This window comes from Danio rerio, chromosome 4 (assembly GCF_052040795.2).
Source record: "Danio rerio strain M-AB ecotype USA chromosome 4, GRCz13ab, whole genome shotgun sequence".
In the NCBI taxonomy this organism is placed as follows: Eukaryota; Metazoa; Chordata; class Actinopteri; order Cypriniformes; family Danionidae; genus Danio; species Danio rerio.
Genome location: NC_141024.2, coordinates 39736578 through 39764577, shown reverse-complemented (window position 1 = coordinate 39764577; position 28000 = coordinate 39736578). Strand labels below are relative to the sequence as shown.

The following is a 28000-nucleotide window of genomic DNA, read 5'->3' as shown; positions in this document are numbered from 1 at the left end:
GATCTGTGGAAAGAAGAATTAGATGAGGTAAGGAGAATACTACTCTATTTACTATTATATTAAATGCAGTTATGTTATTCAGAACACAGTATGTCCATAGTGTGGAAAATAGATCATGTTTATGAAAAATTACTTTATTATTTTGTACAGCTGTTTTTGAAATGACACCAAGTGTAAAATATTCCATTTTACAGCGAGTAATGCCACAACTACAGGACCTCTTCTTCTTTCTCTTCTCATAATTTAAGTAAGTATTCGGAGACTAACTCTGACTTCTGTTAACTCAAACCTGCTTTCCGTCTCTCTAAATTCATTTAATTGTATGTAATTTTAGTATATGATAGATTATTAAAGAATTAAAATAAAGTAGGCTACATAATTACTCACTGTAGATTTTATGCCTGAAGCTTCAATAAGTCATTCCCTGTGTAGTCCTGTTGTGTCAAGCTCTAATATATATATATGTGTGAGTGTGTGTGTGTAATAAAATCTATACTTTGTTTTATACTGTTTGCTTATAATATTAGATGTGCACTGTATGTATTAAATGTTGTGAAATATATAATAAAAAGTTTGATTATATTCATTTGTGTGGCATTTTTATACTTCAAAGTTTACACATGCAGTTGTTAAATTAAAAAGGAAAAATAAATGAACAATGTTTAATATTAATAGAATTACTGCTGTATCCTGTATTCTAGGCAGTATTGATAAACTGCCACAAAAAAATAAATAAATAAATAAAACAAGTAGTAAGAATGCCGTCTCACAGTTGCTGAATGTCACACAAATTTTATTTTATGAAAATGAACAAATTATTTATAACCTCAGCAAAACATCTTGTATGATGTCTTAATTAACCAATAAGGGCCAGTGTTTGAATAATGTTTGAAAGTTTGACTAAATATTTTAAATCTTGGATTTTTATTTTAAAAATTATGTGCAACGATTGCATATTTTATCTGAAAATTAATGTTTTGTCCAATATTTCATTATTATGAATAGTTTTTTTTTTAATAATCTATAAAGTTGGGTTTGTAAAGGGACACATTAACTTTCTGAAAATACACATTTATTAATCACACTGAAATGAAGATATACTTTGAATTTGTCCTTGACAGTGTTGACACAATTTGAGGTTTGTTTGCTGTTTTTGTTAGTAGATTAATTGTAAAAAGTGCAGGAGCTTGACCAACATTCATTTCTTACAGTCTAATGTCTAAATAATACAACAACTATGTGGTTAAATTAAAAAGTCTTAAACTTTATTTATTTGTTTTATTTTGATGTCTCAAAGGCACTTAGTTATAATGACATCTAAAGACGTTTTTTTTAAGTTGTTTTAGAATGTTTATATTAAATGTTTTGATCAACTTCAAATACTGAACATCTGTGATTGTGTGTGCGTGTGTGTGTGTGCGTGTGTGTGTGTGAGAGAGAGAGAGAGAGAGAGAGAGAGAGAGAAAGCAAATGTAAAGTAGAAAACTAGGGAGAGAAATGTTTGAACAAGTCATGACTGCAACAGTAAGTGGCAAAAAACTAAAAACAAAAGACTTTTATTTTGGCGTGGCGTGTGACGTCATTAGGCTGCGCCGCTCTTGCGCTTGATTCAGCTGGAGAAAGGTTTGTTTTTAAAACCTTTACATAAATATAAAGCGATTGAATAAAGTTTCGGGGTTTTCATCCGATGCTTTATTATGAACCTGCTGTTGGCAATATTTTGACCCTTTTTACAATGAAGTACTATTTACTCACAGTAATTAGGGCAATTGTTTGAATTAAGCAACAGAAATGTGAGTAATAAGTGTTTTAATTAAGGTTTAATTTATTAAAAGCATAATGTCATTCCATTCTAAGGACAAATATATAAGAAATGGAGTACTAGTTTTAATCAGCTCATTGTGTCTTGCTCAGACTTACCTGATTTATTTTTGTTAATGACTCTCATATGAAACTGTTAAAGCAAGTATTGAAGAGAAGTTATTTTGATTCTGTTCATTGTTTTATTTATTTTAATCAGGACGTTTTTAATGTTTTTATTTTTTTAAACAGGATAAAGTGTCCAAACGCAGAGAAAAACTGCTGAAGTGACTGATCTCCACACTGTTATAAAGATGGCGTTTATTAAAGAGGAGAGTGAAGATGTGAAGATTGAAGAAACATTCACAGTCAAACAGGAAGATCTGCAGGAACAAACAGGTTGGTTTACATTTTTAAAGACCAACTCAGTCATTTGATCCTCATTCAGATATATTTTAATAATAAGAATACTAAATTAAATCCATCTTGTAGCCCTGAGTGTGCTGCCTAGTTCTCCTAAATGCACATAAGCACGCATTGAAAGACAGAATGAGTTTCATCACTTGTTCTTATTTATGTCATACTTGTTATGTATTATTCGTCTCCTATTTTCACTACCTTCTTAAGGTTATTGCTTTTCTTGTTCTCTTTGTTTGTAAAGTGTCCTTGAGCACTGGCGCTATATAAAATAAATAAAAACAAAAAATTAAAAAGGTTTAACTGAGCTGACAATATTTGACCTACAGTATTCTCATAGAAGATATCTGCTATTACAGTGGTAGTGTTGGCTTAGTATTTTCCATTTGCATGTGTCACGTTGATCACAATTCCCTTTTTTTATCAACTTCTTTATGGGTTTAAACTTGTTTTTGTAGTTGTTACTAGTTCTCACAGATATTATCTTAGTTTGACCTACATTATTATAATAACTAATTACCAGGGCTATTGTGTTTAAACAGGGTTTCCGCTGGGTATTAAAATGTCTTAAATTCCAAAATCAAAAATTTAGGCCTTACAAAAACTTAAATTTACTGAAATATTGTGCTGTATGTCTTAAATCTTTTTAAACAAGTCTTCATTTTCCTTTGTTCATGTTTTGTTACCCAATCTGGCCAAAACCCATACAATGACCAACAAGACATTTTAACTCTGTTTATCATAATTGTGAGGATATCGACCTGGACAGATTGTTGTGCACAGATTTAGTTTAATATAGTTTTTAAAACTTTTAAAACATTTGTTAATTTGTTTTTTTATTTTAAAGAAAGTTTATTTTGGGGAAAAAAGTGTGTGGATCCAAGTAGAGCTCTCTTGTTTTTACACAATATTTATGATCTTTTGCTAAGAAATATAAAAAAAAATATTTTAATGTTATTATTATTATTATTTATTTATTATTGTATTATTAAATATTTTACATTAAAATATTTTTGTTTGGACATATAAAAATCTTTTTCATCTGCGGCAATTGAAAAATTCCTTAGTCTAAAATTTCATTCATAATGGTCTTAAAAAGTCTTACATTAACTTGGTGACACCTGTAGAAATCCTGATTTAAAGTATGTCAAAAAAACGTGGATCCCCTTAATTTTAAATATGCTGAATGAAATAGACACAAAAATAATTGTTATAAAACATAGTACAGTTTTCTAAACTATATGATGTTGTTGTGGGACGATGTGAGACAAAACAAATTAAAGTGAAACAATAACGTTTAGCATTGCACTGACTACAACTGGCCAACAAACTAGTCTAAAAAAGACTTTTGCTGCTTAGGAAATGGATTACAGGATGCTGATGATGTGCAAACATTTGAGTGTGAAGTTCATCAGTATTGACCATATTCTTCACGTACCAGCAGGTGTCGCCATTGGAATCTTTTTGCTTTTTAAAGAATACATTTTTAGATCCTAAAAACAGCGTTAATATAATAAGCCAAGACTGACATGCAATGTGTTGAACACCTGCAATGTTTTTTCAGCAATTCATAAAAATACTGCATATGAACTGTCTATTGATTTATACAAATAAAAACCATTTATTAATAATAATATAACAATTAATTAATCATTTATTTATAATATAATACACCTTTACTAAATGTGCTTGTGCATTTTTTTGTTTATTTGTTGATGTTATCTCAGATGAAAAGAGAACAGAATATTTGTACTCAAGTTATAATACACTGCTAAAATAATACAAGTTTTAGTAAATTATACTAATATTTTACAAATTACTCTTTAAAAAACTACTTTGAGTACTAGTTAATTACTTTTGAAAAAAAAATATATTTAAATAAGTTTTTCATTATGGTCCTTTTTTAATTATACAATTATTTAAATTGTTTAATTGTTTAAATCACAAGGCTACATATAGGTATTTGCATTAACAAAGTATGGTCTATTTTTTCTGTACATGACAATGAATCATTTTTAATGGCACTGGCAAAACTACCACATACTTTTAAGGCCATAGAGACACTTTTTGTCCATTTTTAAACAATACTTTCAAGCTTTTAAATGTTTAAAATATATGATGAAAATATTTAAACTTGGGGTTTTATTTACATATTTTACACTGTTTTTCTTATTTGCTTGTTGTCTATACAATATTTTATTTTACGCTTGATCCTAAACTGAAATAATTTTACAAAAAAGACAAGAACACTGTCAGTAATAAAATAAAATAAAAATAATTACTTTGTTTCTGACAACACTACATTTCTCAAGGCAGTGCTTTAATATTGTTTATTTTAATAAATGTAACAGATTGCTTTGACCTGTAATGTCTGTACAATTTTGTGATGCTTTAAGACAGACCAGAATACCTCAATTATGTATAAATCACATAAATACCTCATCCAGAAACATTTCTAGCATAATTCTTTTGCCGTAAAGAAATACAAAGTTCCACCTTTGCTAAAAGTTATGGTAGGCTAAGTTTCACATCACAATACAGCCAAGTAAGTCCGTTAGCATTGTCACCGGTCATGCATCAATCTAATTCTAAATACTTAATAGTTTTTGACTAAGTTTAGTCGAGGAGCAAAGATGAATAATTTTTACTTCTAAGAGATCACAATTGTATTTGATGATGAGATCATGAGAGGACTTGCAGTTCATTTGAAAAAGCCTATTCAAGAGCTCGGATATCCAGCTTTGGCGATTAATGTACATGACTGCACTCTCGTGTTAAAATAAAGCACCTGCGACATTTGCAGAAATGAATAATTGCGCAATAACTGCAGTCCAGGCATGGTTCACTTGGGCTTTGGCGCGGTACGCTTGTGTGTGAGTGCAAAACGCGCCTAGGCCAAAAACTGAAAGCAAGACGTGCATTTTAAGGGACTATTTTATATGCATTTATTAATCATTCTTACCGTTCAATGAACACAAACTGTTGTAGTTTATTAAAGATGCAAACTCCTCACTGCACCACAGCTGTGCCTTCAGCAAACCTCCTAATTCCTGCAGCACGAGGACTTTATGACTGTTTATGAGCGTCAGAATTGGCGGATCTGTTCGGCGAAATATTTGATTGTGTGTTACTGCATCCCAAACGACTAAAACAACATAACTAGAGAAGTCTCCACTATGCTGAGCGAGAGCACTTCTCAGAGCACTTCTCTACTGAACAGTTACATCTATGATGTAAGCGTGCCCTGGCCCGAATGTTATGTGAGTGCGGGATGTCGGAGGAGACGGGAGGGGGGACAAGCATGCTTTGGCCCGGTTAAAAGCAACTGTACATAGTGTGAGTATGCTCTCAGATTGTATTAAACTAGGCTTCAGAAGAGTGATAGATCAGAGGCGAGTAAACTCCGTCGGAAAGAAAAGAGCCAAACATAAGTAGATCTTCAAAATGGCAGGATGTCCGTGGTTTAATTACTCTTGTGAATAACATAGACATCTCTACAGTAAAAACACCCAAAAAGCATTATTTCAATAATGCATTTGTTTTTAAGTTGTTGTTTTCTGTCACTGTAACACAGAAAGGCCTTTCTCACGCCCTTACGTTCAACGCAAAACTAGACAAGGTCGACTGAGATTGGTCACTTTTCATGTCAGTCAAATCATCGCTTCGAAATCCTGGTATATCTTATATTGGTATCAAGGGCGTAGGTTTGCACCTGACATTGTTGGGAACTGGGGACGAGTCACCCCCGCCAAGAATGAATATTGTTTATATATATATATATTGCTATTTATTATTTAACTGCTATTAAAATGTATTATTAACTAATCCTCTCTTCTTACAATTTATTACGTTAAATTAAATAGTCATGCGTGTAGCCAAGGGGGGTCAGGTGGTTTAATAGACCAAAATTTGGATTATTATTATTATGTTTGAATTTATCTTATTATTCAAATGGATAAATTTTCACTGAGGAAGGCTGAATGCGCTGGCCAGTTTATTATTTGCCTATAGGCTTCAGTTTTTAATTTAAATCAAATTTTAACAGATTTCCCAAAGAAAATTATGATAAAAGAAATTACTTTAAAAATAAGTATATTAAATATTTGAAGAGTTTAGATGCAAAAACCTCTAAATGCCATTTAATATTTTCTTCTAAAATGAGCATTTTCTCCAACTCCTGTGTGTGGACTCAGTGATTTACCTTTTATAGTGACAAATACGTTATTTTCATTGCCTTTAAAGTGAAATAACTGAACATAAATATACAAGCCTGAGAAAAATGCTCATTTTACATGGCATTTAGAGGTTTTGGCATCTGTACTCTTCATTTCTTTATTCTAAGAATTTAAAGTCCTAATTTCTAGTTCAAAGTATTTTTATTTTTTATAAAACTGTAATAAAACTTACAGTTTAAACATGTAAATAAAGCAATTTGACAAAATGGTAGGAAATAGATCATCAAAAAGTGTAGTTGTAATAACTATCCAAAAAGATTATCCAGCAAAAATTAGTTCTTAATATGTTACTAAAATGTATTATTTAAACCTCAATTAAACAGAAAATGAGGTGAATAACTGCAAAAAGGTTCAGTTTTTCAGAAAACAAATAACCCCTTTTAATAAGCTGGCTACAGGCCTGAAAGTGTTATGTTAAAATAATGTTTATTAACTGATAAAGAGTTTAATAAAGATTTTCGTTCATTTTTCGTACAAATTAAACATCTCACAGTATTATTAAAAGATGGAGCACAGGCTGTAGTTTTTCTGACAAATTGTTTCAACCAAAATTGGGGATGTTACTCTAAGAGATTAGTAGAACTGGCAGGTTTATATACGTTTACATGTAGGTGTTTATTCTGCAGTTAGTTTTCAGGAAATATTGTTTACAGACTAGTCTGCTTCAACGTTAGACTGGACGTAAAAGCGGTGAAAACACTAGCATAATGACATTATCATCATGGACTCATTCAGTAGCGAACTTGAGCTTATGTGACTCACACTTTTTGTTGGAAAAAGCTCTTTATGTCCACCTCTTCATGCTACCTCCATCCTAACTTGTGCGTGTCACACACCTCACACATTGGGAAATTCCCCCAGCGCAGTTGTTTTGCCGCTGTTTGTATCTGAAACTATGATCTGAAAGCAGCCACTCACATGACAGCAGGGAAAGGCACAGCCAATCACAATGTACACATGTGTTTGGGGGCGGTGCGACTGGAGGAGAGAACGTGATTTAACCCTTTCGGCATGTCTAGGTTAAGACTGACAGCGCAATGTTTTTAAGTGAATAAAATTATTGGTGGGGACATTTTGGTAGTTTGTGGATATTGGTGGGGACACGTCCACCCTAAATCTACGCCCCTGATTGGTATATTGAGAACCACTGCTGAAGGAGATAAAATATATCCACACAGCATCAAAGGCCTGCACCTTCTCACAACAGCATCTCAGTTACAACTTCAACTCCACTATTACAGCAAAACCAAGTCATCCTCCTACCCATGAGTTCATACCACAACAGCTAATTGTACCAAGCACCATTGGAGCTTGGTCTGGAAAAGCCATAATTGACACTGGAGCCAGCTATACCCTACTTCACCAACATTTGAGGTCAGCACTTGCTTCCCTTGATGTTCTTCATCAATGGCCTCATGGTCTCCTCTACTTTGCTAATGGTGAGACCGCCATACCTTTAGGATGGGCAAAAACAAATGTCATTCTATACAATATGTTTTTTCCTATTCTATTTGCTATCCTCCCTTCCACAGCCCTCACTTATTCAGTGATCCTAGGATTGGATTATATATTTACCAGTGGGCTACAGATCAATGTGGCTGGTGGAAATTAAACCTTCACATCAACCTGAAACCAAGTGTATCTTTTTCAGCCTGGGCAGGCCAGCATTCCAGAAAAAACATACCTGCACCAGAAGAAAAAAAGTGCACAGAAAAAACTCAAGCCAAGCTCTTTCGTTGTTCACCTCAATTCCCCCATCACAAAGTCTATTCCAGTTACCAGATAATAGGGATGACAAGACACTAATAAAAAGCATTAGTTGATCAATCTCACCTGCATCTGGAAGTGCCAGTTACATCATCTACTTCTGCAGAATCCACAAGTATGTACCTCCCAGCTTGGAAGAACAACTGTACTACAGCACTGCTTGTATACTGACTACCCTGTGCTGATCAGACAACGTCCATACCGTTTAACACCAGAGAAGCAAGACATTGTTAAAGAGCAAGTCAAAGAAATGTTAATGAATGGCCTTACAGAACCTACACACTTAGCGTGGGCCTCACGCATTAGCCGCGTATCCACTATCGCGCCTAAAGCGAGCGAGCCAAGGCCAGTGACGTTTCCAGTGTCACTTCCGGGGCTTAATCGGGCCAAAGCGGGGCTTTCTTGGGGGCAGCGGCCAGCATTTTTTGGTCCGCCAAATACCTTGGGCCAAGGAGGGCCAGCTGGGGCTTCGGGGCGGAGTGAAAGGAGAGGCGAGCAGTTTTCTGATCGCACATGAGTACATGCACCAAACAAATAAAGAAATAAGGGAAAGAAAACATCTGGCCTTATAGTCTGGGGTCTTTTTGCGTATGATCACCCTTATGTTTCCCTTTCAAATGTAAGGCTGCTGCATAAAATAATAAAGTAGTTTTATTTTATAGTGACATTTTTTGCTGCGTCCTCCTTTGTTTCAATAACGCATAATAATCTTTACACCATATTAAAGACACAGCAAACAGTAAAGGTTTTCGAAAGTATTTGTCAAGTTTAAAATGTTTGTTTGTGCGCGTTTAGATGCCTGTATGTGTGTGTGAGACCGGGCAAGAGCGCTCCTTCACAGCTCTGTTTTGCCGCGAGTGGCTTTTTTCTTTATTTATTTTGGAGATAATACACAATATAAATACAACAGAAAGACATAAAACTTAACAAATTACGTAAAGTATTTAGATGCGATGATATTAATCAAATAGCGCAAACAGAGCATTATTTGGGTGAGTGAAAGCAGAATCTAGCCTATACCTTTTTTTCAGTCACTCAGTCCTGCGCAGCGCTTGCTGCTTTAAGCGCATCGGGGGAAAGTCCAAACACAAAATGTGTTCTATATCCTCAAACAACTTTTTATGTTTTTTATATGACGTGGTTAAATTTATAAATGAAACTTTAAATGAAGCTTTAGTGAATAGCTGCTGAACGCAACAAATATGGCTATATTTTAATAGGCTACTCGCTCTTGTGCTGTAAAACACTTAACACGACGTCTATCAAAACGAGGATGTTATAAAATACATGCCATATCGAGTTATAAAGGAGAATTTCTGTGGCTTTATATTATGGATGTGTGCGCTCTCTGTGTTGGTTCCCTCTGTTAGTAGCGAGAGCACTCGATGCACAATGCCAACAGTCGGTCGGCGAGTAAACAAATGTAATGAATGGAAATACACAGGTCTGTACGTATAGACATTTCATGTACTGCTGTACAGTAACGTGTCATTTGTTTGTTTCGGTTTTCTTCATTTTAATGGTTTCGTTTTGTGATGATTCTATGGTGTGCTTTATCTGCCTGTCCTGATTCCCGCTGAAGTGGGCGGGTTGTGTGACGTTTGATTCGCGGACTTACTGTGGGCGGTGTTTGCGTGACGCGCTGTGAGCTACTAGCCCGACAGTGGAAACGCGACATGATTTCGGCCTCATTTCTAAACCTCCCGGGCTATTTGCCCGGCCCGATTAAAGCCCTGGCTCGCACTGGCCGATAGTGGAAATGCGGCTAATGTCCTTGTCCCCAAAAAAGATAGCAGTATGAGGTTCTGTGTGGACTATCGTAAAGTGAACTCTATCACAGAAAGAGATGGAATCCCTCTCTGGTGCTGTCATCTTCTCCACGATTGATCTCAACAGTGGGTACTGGCAGGTAACTATGAAGCCTGGAAGTGAATCCAAGACTGCGTTCATTGCTCTTGGGCCTATACCACTTTAAAGTTATGCTCTTTGGACTTTAAAATGACCCAGCAACATTCCAGCAATTAATGGAGTCTGTCCTAGGAGAGTTGCGGGGAAAAATGGGTTTTTTGTATATTGATGACATCATCATATACTCGCCCTCAGTCACCCAACAATTTAAAGATCTTCAAAGTGTCATCACCTGGTTACCTGGTTAAGCTGGTCTGATCATTAACCTGAAGAAAAGTAAATTCTGCCAACATAAATTATCATTTCTGGGACATGTGGTAAACACTCAGGCCATTCCTGCTGATTCCATAAAAGTAGAAGCGATAAAATCCTACCCGGTTTCAAAAAACATCAAAGACGTTAAAAGATTCCTTGGATTGGCAGGGTGGTACCATATGTTCGTGCCAAACTTTCCTCAAATTGCAGAGCCTATGAACTTATTGAAGAAAAAAGGGCAAATTTTTCAATGGACACCTCAATGTCAAAAAGCATTGAAGAAATTAAAGACTTGTCTCACCTCGCCTCCCATCCTTTGACATCCTGATCTCCGACTCCACTTTGTGGTTTCCACCGATGCCAGTGATTCAGGAGTAGGTGCAGTGTTAACAAAACACAAGGCGCAAGGACAGGAGGAATTTATTGTCTATGGAAGTCGAACACTGACCAAACTGGAGGTTAATTACTCAGCTACAGGGAAGGAATGTTTAGCCATACTATAGGCCAGGGGTTTTTAAACTGTGGGGCGCCAGCGCCTGTAAAGGGGGGAGCGAGAAACTGAGGTGTGCACTCGAGTAAATATGATGTTTTTTTATGTTCACAAGAGTCAATCTGATTAGTCCCGCAGCTAACTAACAAGCACGAGGCACCTTTTGTAGTTAATGCGATCGCGTAAAACATGTACAAAAAATGGACCTGTGGCTTTTCAAAATGAATGACGGTGAAGATAACACTGGTAAATCGTCTGACAAAAAAGATGACGAGTGCCCTTCTGAAGCATTAAAGCAAAGAGATGACCAACCCTCCGCATCAACGGGGGTCTCCACACCGAGTGGATTAACGTTCACTGCAAAAACCAAAGGCCTGTGTGCATCAAAGCAACGGAAGTATGATAAACAGTACATACAATACGATTAATAACGAACCATGTCCACAATGTGTTGTGTGTTCAGAGGTCCTTGCAAATGACTGTTTAAAACCTGTGAAACTGGTGCGTCACTTTCAGATGAAACATCCAATGTCAAAAGATAAGCCTGTCAACTTTTTTTCGATGTAAAGAATTAGCATTAAGAGGACAAAAACAAACGATGACCAATCAACACAAGGAGGTTAGATGGCTCTCCACAGGCAAAATCCTGCAGCGTATTTTTTCATTGCATGACGAACTGAGGATTTTTCTAATTGATTTTGGATCTTCCTTTAGGAGTCGTTTTACTGACACTAAGTGGCTCACAGATTGTACATACCTGTCTGACATATTTGATAGGCTTAATTCGCTTAATTTGTCCCTTCAAGGCCTGTGTTCAAACCTACTAACAATGTCTGATGAAATTGTGGGCTTTGTGAAGAAACTGGAGCGATGGAGAGCAGGTGGATGCAAGAAAATCTAGAAATGTTCCTGACCTTGGTTGAATTTATCAAAGAAAATGTGTTTAGCTGGGATACTACTAAAACGGAAATCAATCTCCATCTGCCATCTCTGTCTGCACATTTCAATAGGTATTTTTCTGAGCAGCATAATTGGAACCAAGTTTACGAAGCGCTGGATGCCCTTCTGCACCTTTCAAGTGACCGTACTTTGAAGACACTGTTCGACTTAACCACACTCAGAATTCTGGCTGGCAGTGGATACAGAATATGCTGAACTTTCGGAACTTGAAATTGATGTACTCTTGCCTTTTGCTTCAACTTGGCTCTGCGAAGCAGCATTTTCTGTGTGTACGTATATCAAAAACAGACTCATGTATCACACTGAATCAGGTAAGCTACATGTTTATGATTCAGTGTAATTATTATATGCACTTTAAACGCAGCAAATAATATGGGAGTGATGTTTGCACATGCCTTATAATTTTGGCTCGCTGGACAAAAAAGGGAGGGGGCGCGAGTGAAATTGGACAAACTTGGGGGGGCGTGTGTCCTGAAAGTTTGAAAACCCCTGCTAGAGGCTATCGAAAAGTGGAGACATTTCCTGGAGCCAAAACTCTTCATTATTGTCACTGATCATTCCACTCTTCAGTGGGTCATGAACTCCACGAAGACCACCTCACGTTTAATCCGCTGGCCCCTTCGTCTTCAAAAATTTGACTTTGTGGTTGAGTACAGAAAGGGAACACTGAATGAAGCACCAGGTGCTTTTATCTTGCATTCATCCCTTACCTGGTTGTTGTGTATTCAGCTATAAAAGAACTAGTATTTCCCATCACCATTGCAGAAATCTGGGAAGAGCAACACAAAGAACCAGATATAATCAAGATATTGCAGAACCTAGTAGATAAAGATTCTACTATGCATGAGCAGTTTGGGTTATTTTATGACAAGTTATATCATTGTTTCCTGTTGAAAGATAAACTCAAACACTACAGAATATATATATATATATATATATATATATATATATATATATATATATATATATATATATATATATATATACATGCCACCCTTATCCCAAATCTCCTCCAACACTACCACACACATCCATTAAGTGGACACTTGGGTATTTACAAAACTTGCCAAAGAATACATCTCATTGCTTTCTGCCCTGCAATGTGGACATCTGTAAAAACGTACGTGAAAAGGTGTGTGATGTCTTTTCACTTTTTAGCTTTTGATGAGAGTTTTTAAGACTTAATAAAAAACTAATGTTTTATTTATTTCTTTCAGACCGCATTGAAGAGAATGAGGGGAGTAAAGAGGAGAAACATCATGTCAAAACTGAGGAAAAAAATATTTTTTTGAAAAGGAGAAACAAGAATCGTTTCACCTGTACTCAGTGTGGAAAGAGTTTGGCAAACAAAAGCAAACTTAAGATTCACATGATGATCCACACTGGAGAGAAACCATTCACATGCACTCAGTGTGGGAAGAGTTTTAACCGCTCATCACACCTTAATCAACACATGAGGATCCACACTGGAGAGAAACCATTCACATGCACTCAGTGTGGGAAGAGTTTTGACTGCTCATCATCCCTTAATCGACACATGAGGATCCACACTGGAGAGAAACCATTTGCATGCACTCAGTGTGGGAAGAGTTTCAGCCAATCATCATCTCTTAATCAACACATGAGGATCCACACTGAAGAGAGGCCATTCACATGCACTCAGTGTGGGAAGAGTTTTATCCGATCATCATACCTTAATCTACACATGAGGATACACACTGGAGAGAAACCATTCGCATGCACTCAGTGTGGGAAGAGTTTCAGCCAATCATCATCTCTTAATTACCACATGAAGATCCACACTGAAGAGAGGCCATTCACATGCACTCAGTGTGGGAAGAGTTTTATCCGATCATCATACCTTAATCTACACATGAGGATACACACTGGAGAGAAACCATTCACATGCACTCAGTGTGGGAGAAGTTTCATCCAATCATCACACCTTAATCAACACATGAGGATCCACACTGGAGAGAAACCATTCGCATGCACTCAGTGTAGGAAGAGTTTTTACTGCTCATTCTCCCTTAGTCGACACATGAGGATCCACACTGGAGAGAAACCATTCACATGCCCTCAGTGTGGGAAGAATTTCAGCCTATCAACATCCCTTAATTATCACATGAGGATCCTCACTGGAGAGACATCATTCACTTGCACTTAAGCTGTGGTCACACTGGACTTTTCTCGCCATAGACTTCCATTCATACGCACGTGAATGCGTCAGACCGGAAATGCAAGTTCATGCCTCAAGTTTCGCAGTTCATTGCCTTGCAGAATTCAAGCTTGGTGAATTCTGAACTGTAAAATTGCATAACTAGACTGTGTGAGACCTATCGAAGATCAAAACAAGTTCTCTCTGGACAGTTAGTAAAATATAGACCAATCACTTGCTTTTTAAATGTCTGATCATCTTGTTTAATCCGGCTCCTTTTCACAGCGCTGTACAACAGAATTTCGCATGCTCAAATTCTAGTGTGACTGCAGCTTCGATGTGGGATGAGTTTCAGCAGATCCTCAGACCTTTATTAAACACATGAAGACCCACACTGGAGGGAAACCATTCACATCTACTCAGTGTGGGAAGAGTTTTAACCAATCACCAAACCTTAATGAACACATGAAGATCCACACTGGTGTGAAAGAGTAATGTAATGTATTTTTTATTTAGTGCCATGTCAGCAACCAAGGCTATCTTCATGTTTTCGGGTGTTACTTTGTCAAAAATGTCCTTAAAAGAGTTCACTTCATAAAAAGTCCTTCTGGAATCAGTAAAAGCAGGACAGTCCAGTAAAATATGTTTTACAGTAAGATGAGTTTTGCAATACAAACACTGAGTAGGGTTTTCACCTTGGAGCAAAAAACCATGTGTTATTCTCGTATGCCCAATACGACATCTGGTAAAAACTACTTGATCAAATCGATTCTTAAAATGTCTTAAAATTCTGTGTGAAACCTCAGGTTGGATTTCATGTAATTTATTGTTTTCTAATGCATCCCATTCCTTTTGCCACTTGTTTAAAATGTAAGCGTTGATAAAAGGTTTAATCTCTGACGGAGGAATTTGGCATCTGTTCACTACTTGCTTCAAAGCATCTTTAGCAGCTGCATCAGCTCGCTCATTGCCTAAAAGTCCGACATGTCCTGGAACCCAGCAAAAAATGATGTGATAAAACTGATTTTGTAGTTGGTGAACTTTAGTTAAAATATTATCAATCAAAGGATGATCATTCGTTGAGGATTCCATAACTTGGAGGCATGATTTAGAGTCTGTAAAAATGATGGATTTCTTTTTTTGGGCATTTTCTATATACTCCAATGCTAAAAGTAAAGCGCGGGCTTCAGCTGTGAATATAGAGCATTCTTTAGGCAGACTGATTCCATGATGTTGTTGACCAGTTACCATTGCAGCTGCTACGCTATTTTCCACCTTAGAGCCATCTGTAAAAATAGGTGAATGCTGAGAATATTGGCTTCTAATATCCAAATAATGTTGTCTGTAAACATTGGGATGAGTTACTCCTTTCTTCTGATGTCCTAAATCCATATTGATTATGGGCTTCTTTAGAGTCCAATGAGGCAGGGCACTGAAGTGTATTTGACTTAATATGTCCAGGTTTATGTTTAAATTTTGTAGATGTGGGTTAATGCGCACACCAAATGGTCGGATGGTTTTTGGCTTACTTGCATATAACTGTACAAACTGTGGGTTAAATACTGCAGAATAAGCTGGGTTGTTCTTATTTGCTTTTAATTTAACAGCATACTGTAATGAGAGTTTCAGCCGTCGGTTTTGGAGAGAAGGTTCATTGGCTTCAGTGTATAAACTCTGTACAGGTGATGTTCTGAATGCTCCTAAAGCAAGCCGTAATCCTTGATGATGTACTGTATTAAGTATCTGTTTATACGAGTTCCTGGCAGAATCATAAATTATACTCCCATAATCCAAACGGGATCGAATGAGAACTCGATAAAGACGCAAAAGTACAGTTAAATCTGCTCCCCATTTAGTTTTTGCCAACACTTTGATTATGTTCATAGCTTTCAAGCACTTGTTTTTTAACAACTTCATATGAGGGATAAAAGTCATTTTGCTGTCAAAAAGAAGACCTAAAAACTTGATTTCTTTAACAACTTTGATCGGATCTCCGTTGATAAAAAGTTCTGGATCATGATGAACAGATCGCTGGATGCAAAAATGTGTACAAACAGTTTTGGTTCTAGAGAACTTAAAACCGTTTTCAACAGACCACTGGTTAATTCTGTGAATACATAATTGTAGCTTCCTTTCAATTGTGCTCATATTATTCCCTCTGTAGCAGATACAAAGATCATCCACATAAAGGCTGCAGAACATGTCTGGTCGAATGATTTCCACAATGCTATTTATCTTGATGCTGAAGAGTGTGACAGAGAGTATACTTCCTTGAGGAACTCCAAGTTCTTGTTTGTGATCATTTGATAGAGAATTTCCCACTTGAACTCTAAAGTTCCTTCTAGTGAGAACGTTTGAGATAAAGATAGGAAGCCTTCCTCTAAATCCCATTCTGTAAAGATCCTTTAAAATTCCATACCTCCATGTTGTATCATATGCTTTTTCCAAATCAAAAAAGACCGCAACAACATGTTCTTTCCTGATGAATCCGTCTCTGATATAGGTTTCCATTCGAATTAATTGATCCAACGTGCTTTTTCCACGTCTAAATCCACACTGGTAGTCAGTTAATTGTTTATTTGATTCCAGTATCCAGACAAGACGGTTATTAATCATTCTCTCCATAGTTTTACATAAACAACTGGTTAGAGCAATTGGTCTGTAGTTATTTGGATCAGAGGGGTCTTTTCCTGTTTTAGGTATAGGTATTACTGTTGCTTCTTTCCAGGAAGCTGGGATTTTACCAGAAGACCAGACAAGGTTAAAACTATCCAATAAAAGACATAATGAACTATATGGCAAGTGCTTTAAGAACTGGTAATGAATTTTATCTGGACCAATAGCTGTATCATGTGAACATTTTAAGGAGTTCAATAATTCTTCCATCTTAAAAGGTTGGTTGTATAATTCCTTGTTATCAGAACTAAAATTTAGTTCTTTACATTCCTGCTGTGCTCGTATTAACTGAAATTCAGGAAGGCAGTTTTCTATTGATGAGTTTTTTCCAAAGGATTCAGCCAGCGTATTTGCTATATCCATCTCCTTGGTCTGAAGTATCCCTTGTTTTTTAATGTGTTGTATACGAGATCCATTTTCCATTCCCTTCATTTTACAAATCATGTTCCAGATCCTCCTTATGGGAGTATAGCAAGTTAAACTTGAAACAAATTGTTTCCAACTTTGTTTCTTTGCTTCGTTTATGATTCTGCGAGCTTGGGCTCTGCAAATTTTAAAACGAATAAAATTTGCAGTTGATGGATGTTTATTAAAAACACGTTCAGCCTTTTTCCTTGTTTCAATAGCTTTTTTGCATTGCTCATTAAACCATGGATTGGTCTTTCGTTGTGGTTTTGTTGATGTCTTTGGAATGGTCTCATCTGCTATGGCAATTAACTGCTGAGTGAAGGATTCTATAGAGATTGGATTTTCTTGGTTTGCTGAAATAAATTTTTCGCAACACATAGTTTGAAAAGTGAGCCAGTCTGCTTTCTTGAGTTGCCACCATGAGGGTCTAAGTTGTACATCAATTTGTAGAAATGTGAGTATAACTGGAAAGTGGTCGCTTCCACACAGGTCATCCCAGACCCTCCATATACAGTCAAGAAAAAGATCAGCAATACATATTGTCAAATCAATTGCAGAATATGTACCATGGCCTGGATGAAGATATGTTTTTGTTCCATCATTTAGTAGACACAAGTCATTATTTTCTATAAAAACTTCCATTTTTCTTCCTTTGACATCACATCGGTCTTCGCCCCATAAAGGATTGTGGCTGTTAAAATCACCCATAAGTATATATGGAGTGGGTAATTGTGAAACAAGTTTATCCAGTTCTAGGGGTATCACAGCATCATGAGGGGGAATATAGATAGAGCATAATGTAATAGCTCTATGTAGAGTAAGTTGAACTGCTATTGCTTGTAACTGGGTATCCAATGCAATTTGACTCTGAATTATATCATTTTTCACCAAGATAGCTGATCCCCCAGAAGGCCGTTGTAAATTTGGTCCACATATACTAAACATTTTAAAACCTTTAAAATTGAAGGAATCATTTGGAGATAAGTGGGTCTCCTGAATACAAAAAGCAAGTGGGTTAAAAACAGCAGTCAACTGCTGTAACTCTGCAAAGTTAGTTTTCAGTCCCCTACAATTCCACTGTATTATATGACTGTTTATCCTCAAGTGGGAAAGACAGGTGCAGGTCCTTTGTTTTTACACTTGGGTGAGAGACTGCGACTACGACTAGGCATAGTGTCAGTCATTTCAATATCTTTAGGATTGTCATCATTTTTTTTTGATCGACATTTATCTTGATTTGACTGTTGAGTTGTTGTGCTTTGAGTTTTCTTTTTAACTTTTCATTCTCTCTGTTCCAGATATGAGTCTTGAATTGGACCGGTTTGAATGTACACATTCTTTGTTTTTTGGGAAGTTGAATTTTTTGTGCTGCTTATCGTTTGAGGTTTGTCTTTGGATAACCAAGTTAGATCTGTTTGACAACTAGTTGTTTGTGTCTTTGGTGTGAGAACGGCAGAATAGGGCTTACTCAAGTTAAAGGCAGGGAGTCCTTCAACTATCTTACGAGCTTCAAGATAGCTCACCTTCCTTGTGTGTTTGATTTTCTGTATTTCTTTCTCCTTGAGCCAGATGGGGCAATTCTTTGATGAAGCTGCATGATCTCCAAGGCAGTTTTTACATTTAGAGGGTTTTGTGCAGTTCATTTCATGATCATCCTCACCACAATTTTGACAAACAGCCTTATTCTTGCATCCTGCAGACCCATGACCAAATTTCTGGCATTTAAAACATCTCAATGGATTTGGTATGAATATGTCCACAGTGACACTTAGATATCCAAGTTTGATTTTCTCTGGTGGTTGCGGTCTGTTAAAAGTCAGAATGTATGTTCCTGTTTTAATCATCCGTCCATCTTTTTTGATGATCATTCTTTTGACATCAATTACACCGAGTTGCTTTAATTCAGACGCGATTTCGGTTTCGTCCATATCTTGGAGTTCTCTGGTACGAATTACACCTTTGCTGTTGTTTAAAGAAGGATGAGGGTAAGCTTTCATAGTAATTCCAGCCAAAGTCTCGTAGTAAATTCCCTGAGTTTGCTTTCCTAGCACATTCCACCAAAATTTGTCCAGATCGCAGCTTTTTGATATCTTTTACTGCTCCTGCAATTCCTGTGATTCCTTTGTGAATTGCGAAAGGGGACAGTTTGGTAAGGGGCATATCATCAGTCAGAGATTCCAATAAGATAAATCTTTGCCAGTTTTCATTTTCAGAAGAGAAAATTAAATCAGTTGTAGGTTCAACCTCCAAATCTTGATCCAGTATTCGTTTTTTTGTGTTTTGGATTTTTGCCATGTTAAGTAGAAATTTGTTCATCATCTCTGCTCCTCACCCACCTCGGAGTCCTACAAGGGGATGTACAGAGCCACGGACATCCACTGGATGTACATCAAGGATACAGAAATGGTATACTTAAGCATATAAACACAAGGTCTATAATGCTCAATTGACCCTACGCCAGCGCCTTCTGGAAGGAGTGAAAACTTTATGGTTGATTGTAATTCCAAAATTGTTCCAGGGCAAGTCCTGACAAGCCGATTGATTGGAATGGGCCTTTCCAACCTCTCGTCTAAATGAAGTAGGAGCCAAAGTGATGTGTTGGATAAGTGGTAGCCGCAGCAAACCAAAATCCTCAAGCACCAGGATCTCTTCCTCCACTGACACGAGTCGCAACTCACGGCCAACAAGTTGCCCCATTTGTCGCCTCTTACGATCAGCAAGGGGGTGCTAGGGACCTATTCTACCCCGGGTCCCCACGGGGGGTGTGAAAGAGTATATGTGCTTTAAATGTGAGAAGACTTTTATTACAGCTCCAAAAACTGCACCAGACGATTCACACTGGAGAGACCGTACAAGTGTTCAAACTGTGACAAGAGGTTCAATCAGTTAACATCTCAAAACCCAAAAGAGGATTCACACTGGAGAGAAACCGTACAGATCTGATCAGTGTCTACAGAGTTTCGCTCATTCGGCGCAGCTTAAGAAACACGTGGACAAAAAGTTGCACACATGACATGAATGCAGAAAAACATTATCTTATGTGCACAGGATGTTTCATGTCTGAATAATGTTTGAATAGGCTATAAATAACAGTATAATAAGTATACTGTTTTCCAACACTCCGACACTGCAGTAGATGGGGTTGTAAATGTGTTGCGCTCCTTGCATTTATGTAAACACAATGATGGCGGCTGAGAGAAGAACAGTTTCATAAACATCTGGCAAACAGCACCTCTGTGGCTTGAAATCTCCTGTTATCCACTCTCCAGTGCACTAGTAGCTAGTGTTGTTTTGGATGATGTTCTCTGTCTGACTTCCTGAATGAGAAATCCAGATTGGAGTATGTGGTAAATCTTGATTGGATGCCTGCATTACTCATCAATGGGTATATAAAAGTAGTTGTGTTAGCTACCTCAGGACCTGTGGCTACTCAGGAGTCCTCATGTCAAGACCTCCCATCTCATTGACTCTTTAACCTTATGGTTTTGTTTTGCATTACTTATATCATGTAGTTAAAGTGTTGTTGTGATTATATCCTAAGTTCTTTATCTTCATTAGTATCCCTAGTCATTTGTTGGTTGCTTTGATTGATTGTTCTATGAGTTACATTTTATAATAAATCATTTGCTTTCAGGTTATTTTGTTGGCTCATCTCTCTTTTATGCTGCGACTCAAACAAGCAGGTAATAACATTTTGTTTAATGTGTCTGGTTGTATCCGAGATCTTGTCCTTTCAGTCATGACCATAGCTGAGAGTAGGTACTTAGATTACCTTTCGTCTCAGCTCCTTCACCACAACAGACACATCAACTGCATTACTGCTGCCGCTGCACTGATCCATCTTTTAATCTCATATTCCATTCCTCATGGCAAAAAATGCAGATACTTAAACTCCATTTGGGGTAAGGACTCTTTGCCAAACTGGAGATGGCCACTGTTTTCCAGTCAAGCATTATGGTTTCTGACTTAGAGGTGCTGTTTTTTTCCCTGCCATGTCACACTTAGCAGCAAACCGTCCCACTGCATGCTGAAGGTCCATGTCCAGAGTACCCGTGGGGTCTTAAAAGCATTGAAAAACTCTTAAATTTCATAATCTCAAATGAAGGCCTTAATAGCCTTGAATTTTGTAAATAAAGTCTTGAATTTTATTACAAAGGTCTTAAATTTATTAATTTATTTTTGCCTTTCCTAGGATTAAGTTCATACCGTAACAAAATGAACTGTTACTAATGTAGGCTAATTAAAAATTCATGCAGCGTAACGTTGAGTGCACCTCACGCTCCACGTCATAGCAGAAAGCGTAAAAGCATGCTCACCCATCATATGGTTACTTGAGGTGAGGTACAGAACAAGACCCAGTCACTAGCCCAGTTTGTCGGCTAAAATGGCAAAGTGTCACTGTGGCCAAGGAATTCAAATTGAGTTTGGGTTAAGCCTGTGCCAGGAAATGACCGCGACGCCTACTGTTGTTGATGCCGGAAATCTTTTAAGCAAACGATAGCGTCAATGGGTGTTACGGCCCTGGACTCCCATATCGGGGGTTGCCAAACCCACCGCGTGTAGTGCTGCTTGTCAGTGCCAACCACCTGTTGTGCAGTTCTGTGCAGCGGAAACCTCTTTGATTACTGAAACAGCTTTAACAATCAGTAATGAAGAAATTTCTACATTAGAACAATGACAGTTTCTTCTTCCTGTTTTACGGTGGTCGCTAACAAAGTTTTTGATGCGTCACCGCCACCTCTCTGGTTGGTGATGTCACCAAACAATCATTGTGCTGACACAAGAAACTTGCTTGATTGAAAGATGACAGAGAGAGATTAGAGCTGTAAATATATATACAATATAATGCTTATTGCAAAGTAATTGCCTTTACTATAAATGACTATAGTATTTTAATTGTGTAACACCTGTTTTTTTTTTTTTGGATTTTTAGTTTTTGCTGTTATATACTATAATTTGTTTCAGTTTGGTACAACATATTATTTACAGTAAATAACTGAACTAAATTATTTTTCATTGACAGTTTTATTGATCACTAAGATATGATTAATTTGGATTTAACTTGCTTCGATTTAAATATGAAAATTGTAAAAATAGCTTGGATGTAGCTAGGCTACTTTTGCCAAGGAGTTTATAGCTTAGCTTGATACATTTCTAAGAGGTAAGCTTTTAAGTAGAGTAGCTAATAGCTTAGCTCATTACATTTTTCAAGTAGCTTGCCCAACACTGCCACCACAGCAAAGGAACATCCTATCTTACCGTGGTTCAACACCAGCTCTGCAGGCAGATGTGATGTGGGTCTTTAAAACAATCCCTGTGCACCACTCTTTCACATAGAATAAGAAAATTACAAAGGTTTTTAAAATCATGTTTTCTGACTCTGAGATTGCAGTTACACTTTTGAGTGGAAGCAACAAAACTGCATTTATTACTCAATTCAGATCCTTTTATAACTAAAAAAACTGACTTACCAGGGGCCTCATGTACGAAGACTTGTGTGGAAATCATACCATAACATTGCGTACGCACGAAGCTGTAAATGTGCGTACGCAGAAAAAAATTCAGATGTATGAAACACTGCGGACGCCGAATCTCACGCAAATTCTTTTGTACATCCAAATAAACGTGAAACTGAGCGCAACATGGCTGAGCACAAAACCCCTCCCTGCCTCCTCCCCCGTATGAATATGCTAATGACTATGCTAATGGCAAAACCCAACGAAAAAGCAATGGCAAAAGCAAGCAAAAAGAGAAACTTTGAACAAGAATGTGAATTGGAGGTGCTGCTTTTGGAGGTAGACCGGAGAAAAGCAGTGTTATTTGCAAGTTTGTTCTCCGGAATTAACAACAAAAGAAAAAAATAGAGTGGGAGAGTTTAGCTGATGCGGTTAACACAGTTGGGTCTGAACATCGCACTGAGTGCATTAAAACAGAAATAGTGTGATTTATAGGTGTAAAATTTTGCAGTACTCTTTTCAGTCATAGTGGCGCAGCTCTTTAGACGCATGTGATCATGTATTGACATGTTCGAGCATGAACTCGGTTCGAATCCAGCATCTGACGAACTCTTTCTTCTTTTTTCCCCCGCTACATATCAGATTTTGCCAACTATTTATCACGAGAAAGATAAGTAGTAATCATCAATAAGTTTGTGCGTCATATTTTATTTGCACATTTATTGAATGGAAATGTTTCTGATTCACGCATGCAAATTCATCTTCAGATAGTGTCTTTATAGCATGCATTATATGTGCATGCAGTAGATTGCTCAGATTACATTGGGAAAACAGGCGACCGCTGCAAATTGTGCTTTAATGTTTAGCTGGTCAACTGTATGGTATGGAAACCTTATATACCTGCTAGATGAACCCGTCTCATACAGCTGCCATTGCAAGGCTCAGACACTTTGTAGAGAGGAATTTAACACAACTGCCTCTAGGAGTTGCCAATGGAAATAAAACAGACACGCACAAAAAATGTGCGTACGCCAGCCAGAAAGCTGCCGTGAAGCTGCGCACATACCCACGTTCAGTTCATTGTTAGTGAATCCAAACGTGAGCAATTCTGAGCGTGAAACCTGGCGTACGCAAAGTTTTTGTGCGTACGCAGCGTTGATACATGAGGCCCCTGGTCTCTTGTTTCCACGAAACGCACACACCTGTCCAGCGAACTCCCGACCGAAGCTTCTGTCCGACATGACGACACACAACCTCGGATGCGTTTTTTTCCCCTGCCGCTCGCCATCCGACCACCCCGGAACTGCGGCCGTGCCTTTCACACACTCTACCCCCTGGACAGACAGCTTGAGCGTATTTGGCGTCGGGCAGAGAGAAAGCAGAGGATTAGCCTGTTGTGCAGACGAACACAAAAGTGTACATGAAGAGCATACCTGTAAGGTAAGTGTAGCGCATTTGTCCTCCATTTGTGGGTTAGCCTCTCTCGGCGTCTTGAAGTGGTGCGGGCCTGGGCACGGGTGGATATCCCCAGATAACATCAAGCATATTGCAATAATAAGTCCTGTCCGTGACGATTGTGTAGTTGTCATTGCTTTTTTTTTCTTTGTGATCTTGTTGTACAGCAATGGGTATACCATGGTCACAGCCAGTGCATAAGTTCCATAGCCTGTACTTGTCTTTGCCAGTTCGTTACCTTTTCGTTTGTAGCCCAGATCCTTGTATATATGCGGATTGTCATTATGATAAGACAGTGGATAGATGCTGCAAAACATCCGAACCGGATCCACACGAATAGTCGCTGTCAAGCTTGTAAAATAAAACAGTAGACTAGAAGCGTTATGACAACACCTGTCCCACCTGTCGCCATCTTGGCCTCAGCCAAGTTTCTTACTAGACAGGCGCTTTGACCAACTAAGCCACAGCGCCAACGCTGAATAGGAGGCAAGACATTTTTGCACAGAGACTAAAAAAAGACAGCAAGTCTTAAAATGGCAAGCAAAGAGGTTGTTTAACTCTATTTGTCGCACTATTCATTACACCTCAAAGCTATACAATTTTAGAATTCATTCCGGTGAGCTCTATAAAACAAGCACCTGCACCACCTGGACTAAGGCGCTGCTGGGATTTGAGCCCAGGATCTCCTGTTTACAAGACAGGCGCTTTCACCAGCTAAGCCACAGCGCCACAGAAATTCGCAGTAAGAGACATTTGCCCGATAACAAAAATCGAAGAAGAAAAAATAATACACAACAAAAACCAGCATGTCAGGATGCAGAAAATGCTGACAAGACAGACGCGGTCTTTTAGAGTCTGGATGATCATGTCTCAAACCTGACCGGTAACCTGGCCTCTGTTCAAGATCAAAGCAAAAAGTGCATGAATTTATTTTTATTTAATCTATCCTAAATCATGTGTTAAGTGTTTTTTGGAACCTTCAGATTCATTACATCCAAACCCAGAGTCAGCTCGGAAAATGGAAATCAGGACAAACATATGCTATCGGCCATTGAAAGAGTTTCAGATCAGAAAGCCACTCTGCCATAATCTGAGGGAAAGGTGCAGTTTGGATTTGAACCTAGCACCTGCTGTTCCCAAGACAGGTGCTCTGGCCAACTTAGTCCTAACACTAAAAGAAAAAACCTCTGGATATGATACTTCCAAACGCAGTTTCATCTAAGACAGTGAGGGGAAGCAAAATTTACTATGCTTTCTACTCAGTTACTTTGCACATGCATAAAAAGGCTCTTGTGCGGTGCTGGTAAAAAAACAAGGTCCCACCGAGATTTGAACTCGGATCGTTGGATTCAGAGTCCAGAGTGCTAACCATTACACCATGGAACGTCAAGTCTTCTGGTTGGTGCTGCCCGGGCTAAAGAGATAAAAATGTAAAAAAAAAAAAAAAAAGGCAGGCAGGGCAAAGAGGCCACCACAGAGCAAATTTGATCTTTTTTTTCTATTTTGACCACGTCGAAAATCGCCAATTTTTGATTGCTCTGAGTAGAATGAGCTCAAATGGTTAAGCGCTCGCTTTGCATGCTAGAGGTAGCGGGAACAATGCCTGCATTCTCCACCTCTGTTTTTAATGCCTTTTTACATTGGCTTTTTTTGCAAAGCTGGTGGCACCTTGAAGGTTTAAAGCGAAACTACTTACGTCAGCTTTGCCGGTTTCCGTGTCGTACATATAATTGCAAGCCTTCAGAAGCCCTATCAAGTCACAGTTTTCTTTTATTCAGCAGCATGTCCGCAGTGGGACATCAAAGCGCTAAATACATAGCATTATAGAGTGCTGTCGATCAGGCCATTGGAATCATCGCCAGAAGCAACGTGACTATCTGGGAGGAAGATAGCGTTTTGGTCAAGTGGAAGCAGGTGGACTTAAGGGTGAAGCAGCTAGGCTTTTTGGGTGACTTTCAGTCACCTGACCCTTGTGCACAAAATAGAACAACAGCACTGTTTTGCTAAACCCAGGATCAGACCAGGGACCTTTGAATCTTAAGTCTAATGCTCTCCCAACAGAGCTATTTCATCTGCCCTTTCACAAGTATCCTGCAGCATTCATGTCTGTGAGACTAAGCAGAATCCTGAAATGCCTCTGAGGCCTTAAAGGGTAAAAGCTTGGCCAGTACGGGGATCGAACCCGCGACCTTGGCGTTATTAGCACCACGCTCTAACCAGCGGAGCTAACCGGCCACTTTCTTCCATGGTTTCTAAAAAGCTCAGAGTAACTGTCATTTTCCGGCCTTCAAGAGATAAGAATGCTATTCCAGCTTTTTTTGTGCGGTGCTTGTAAAAAAACAAGGTCCCACCGAGATTTGAACTCAGATCACTGGATTCAAAGTCCAGAGTGCTAACCATTACACCATGGAACCTCAAGTCTTCTGGTTGGTGCTGCCCGGGCTAAAAAAAAAAAAGTAAAAAAAAAAAAAAAAACGGCCTTGCCAGAAGGTAGCAAAATGTCAATACAAGGCAGTGCCAATGTGCATTGATTTCTGAGTAACTCGTCATTCGCATGCAGGGCTCATCACACGTTTACTGGAGCAGGACCAGGTAGGGCCTTTAAAAGAAAAGCGCACTATTCCAGGCAATTTGACGACTAAACGGCAGGTAGGGCAAAGAGGCTAACACAGAGCAAATTTGATCTTTTTTTTCTAATTTGACCACGTCAAAAATCGCCAATTTTTTGATTGCTCTGAGGGGAATTAGCTCAAATGGTAAAGCGCTCGCTTTGCATGTGAGAGGTAGAGAGAACAATGCCTGCATTCTCCACCTCTGTTTTCATGCCTTTTTAAAGCGAAAAGGTTTAAAGTGAAACTCTCCTGATTCAATTATCACCAGAAGCGACGTGACCATCTGGAAGTAAGATAGCTTTTTGGTCAAGTGGAAGCAGTTGGACTTAAGGGTGCAGCAGCTAGGCTTTTTGGGTGACTTTCGGTCACCTAACTCTTGTGCCCAAAACTGAAAAACAACACTACTTTACCGAACCCTGGATCTAACCAGGGACCTTTAGATATTCAGTCTAACACTCTCCCAACTAAGCTATTTCAGCTGCCGTTTCATAGTTTTTCTGCAGCATAGACGTGTGTAAGACCGAGCAGAGCCCTTAAATGCATCTGAGGCCTAAGAGGGTAAGAGCTTGGCCAGTACAGGGATTGAATCCACAACCTTGCCGTTATTAGCACCATAGTCTAACCAGCTAAGCTAACCAGCCACTTCCTGCCTAAAGCACTAGAAAGCCCAGAGTAAATGTCATTCCCTGGCCTTCAAGAGATTAACATTCTATTCCAGCTTTTTTTGTGCGGTGCTGGCAAAATAACAGGTGCCACTGAAATTTGAACTCAGATCGCTGGATTCAGAGTCCAGAGTGGTCACCATTACACCATGGAACCTCAAGCTTGTTGTGTGGTGCTGTCAATCAAGGTGGTGCCAATGTGCATTGATTTCTGAGTAACTGAGTCATTCTGAGTCATTCGGCATGCAGGGCTCCTAACACGTTTACTGGAGCAGGAATAGGTAGGGCCTTCAAAAAAAAAAGCGCGCTATTCCAGGCAATTTGACGACTAAACGGCGGGCAGGGCAAAGAGACCACCACAGAGCAAATGTGATCTTTTTTTTTTTTTTTTTGACCACGCCAAAAACTACCAATTTGAATTTTTCCGAGGGGAATTAGCTCAAATGGTAGAGCGCTCGCTTAGCATAGGAAGGGGTCCAATCTTCTCGCTCACTCGCAAGCGAACAAGCCGCAAAAAAACGGAAAAATGCGACAAATTTCGCTTGCAGTAGTGTTCGCGGCTTTGTGACTGTGCATAATGTGGTATTTTGGTTGCATATTGCATGTCATTCTAAATGTCATTTTTTGCGTGCTGGATTCGAACACACGATCTGTGTAACACAATATCCAATCAGTGTCGGTTTTAGCGGAGCCAATCAGCTGCGCTCTTATTGAAATTTTACTGACGTAACACAGGCAATT

The 28000-nt window shown here is 38.3% G+C and overlaps 1 protein-coding gene and 3 non-coding genes across 10 annotated transcripts; 1 reads left to right on the top strand and 3 right to left on the bottom strand.

Moving 5' to 3' along the window:
* The first annotated feature begins 5 nt into the window (after positions 1–5).
* On the top strand, positions 6–28000 carry LOC108183436 (uncharacterized). 7 transcript variants are annotated; one of them, XR_015942616.1, is made up of 5 exons: positions 6–27; positions 195–247; positions 2053–2199; positions 13050–14481; positions 19846–20712. XR_015942616.1 is itself a non-coding variant. In XM_088650653.1 (4 exons), exons 2-4 carry the CDS (start codon positions 2115–2117, stop codon positions 21872–21874), a joined length of 951 nt encoding a protein of 316 aa, XP_088506779.1. In that variant the 5' UTR covers positions 1585–1623; positions 2053–2114; the 3' UTR covers positions 21875–28000. The 7 variants fall into 7 exon arrangements, 3 of the variants coding, with proteins under 3 accessions (XP_088506779.1, XP_088506777.1, XP_088506778.1); XR_015942615.1 differs by lacking the exon at positions 6–27 and having other exon boundaries at positions 188–247; XR_015942613.1 differs by lacking the exons at positions 6–27; positions 195–247 and adding an exon at positions 1585–1623.
* Positions 24641–24714, bottom strand: trnat-ugu (transfer RNA threonine (anticodon UGU)). Its single transcript has one exon. It is a non-coding gene; the product is annotated as a tRNA-Thr (tRNA).
* Positions 26147–26220, bottom strand: trnai-aau (transfer RNA isoleucine (anticodon AAU)). Its single transcript has one exon. It is a non-coding gene; the product is annotated as a tRNA-Ile (tRNA).
* trnaq-uug (transfer RNA glutamine (anticodon UUG)) lies at positions 26328–26399 on the bottom strand. The gene has a single exon. It is a non-coding gene; the product is annotated as a tRNA-Gln (tRNA).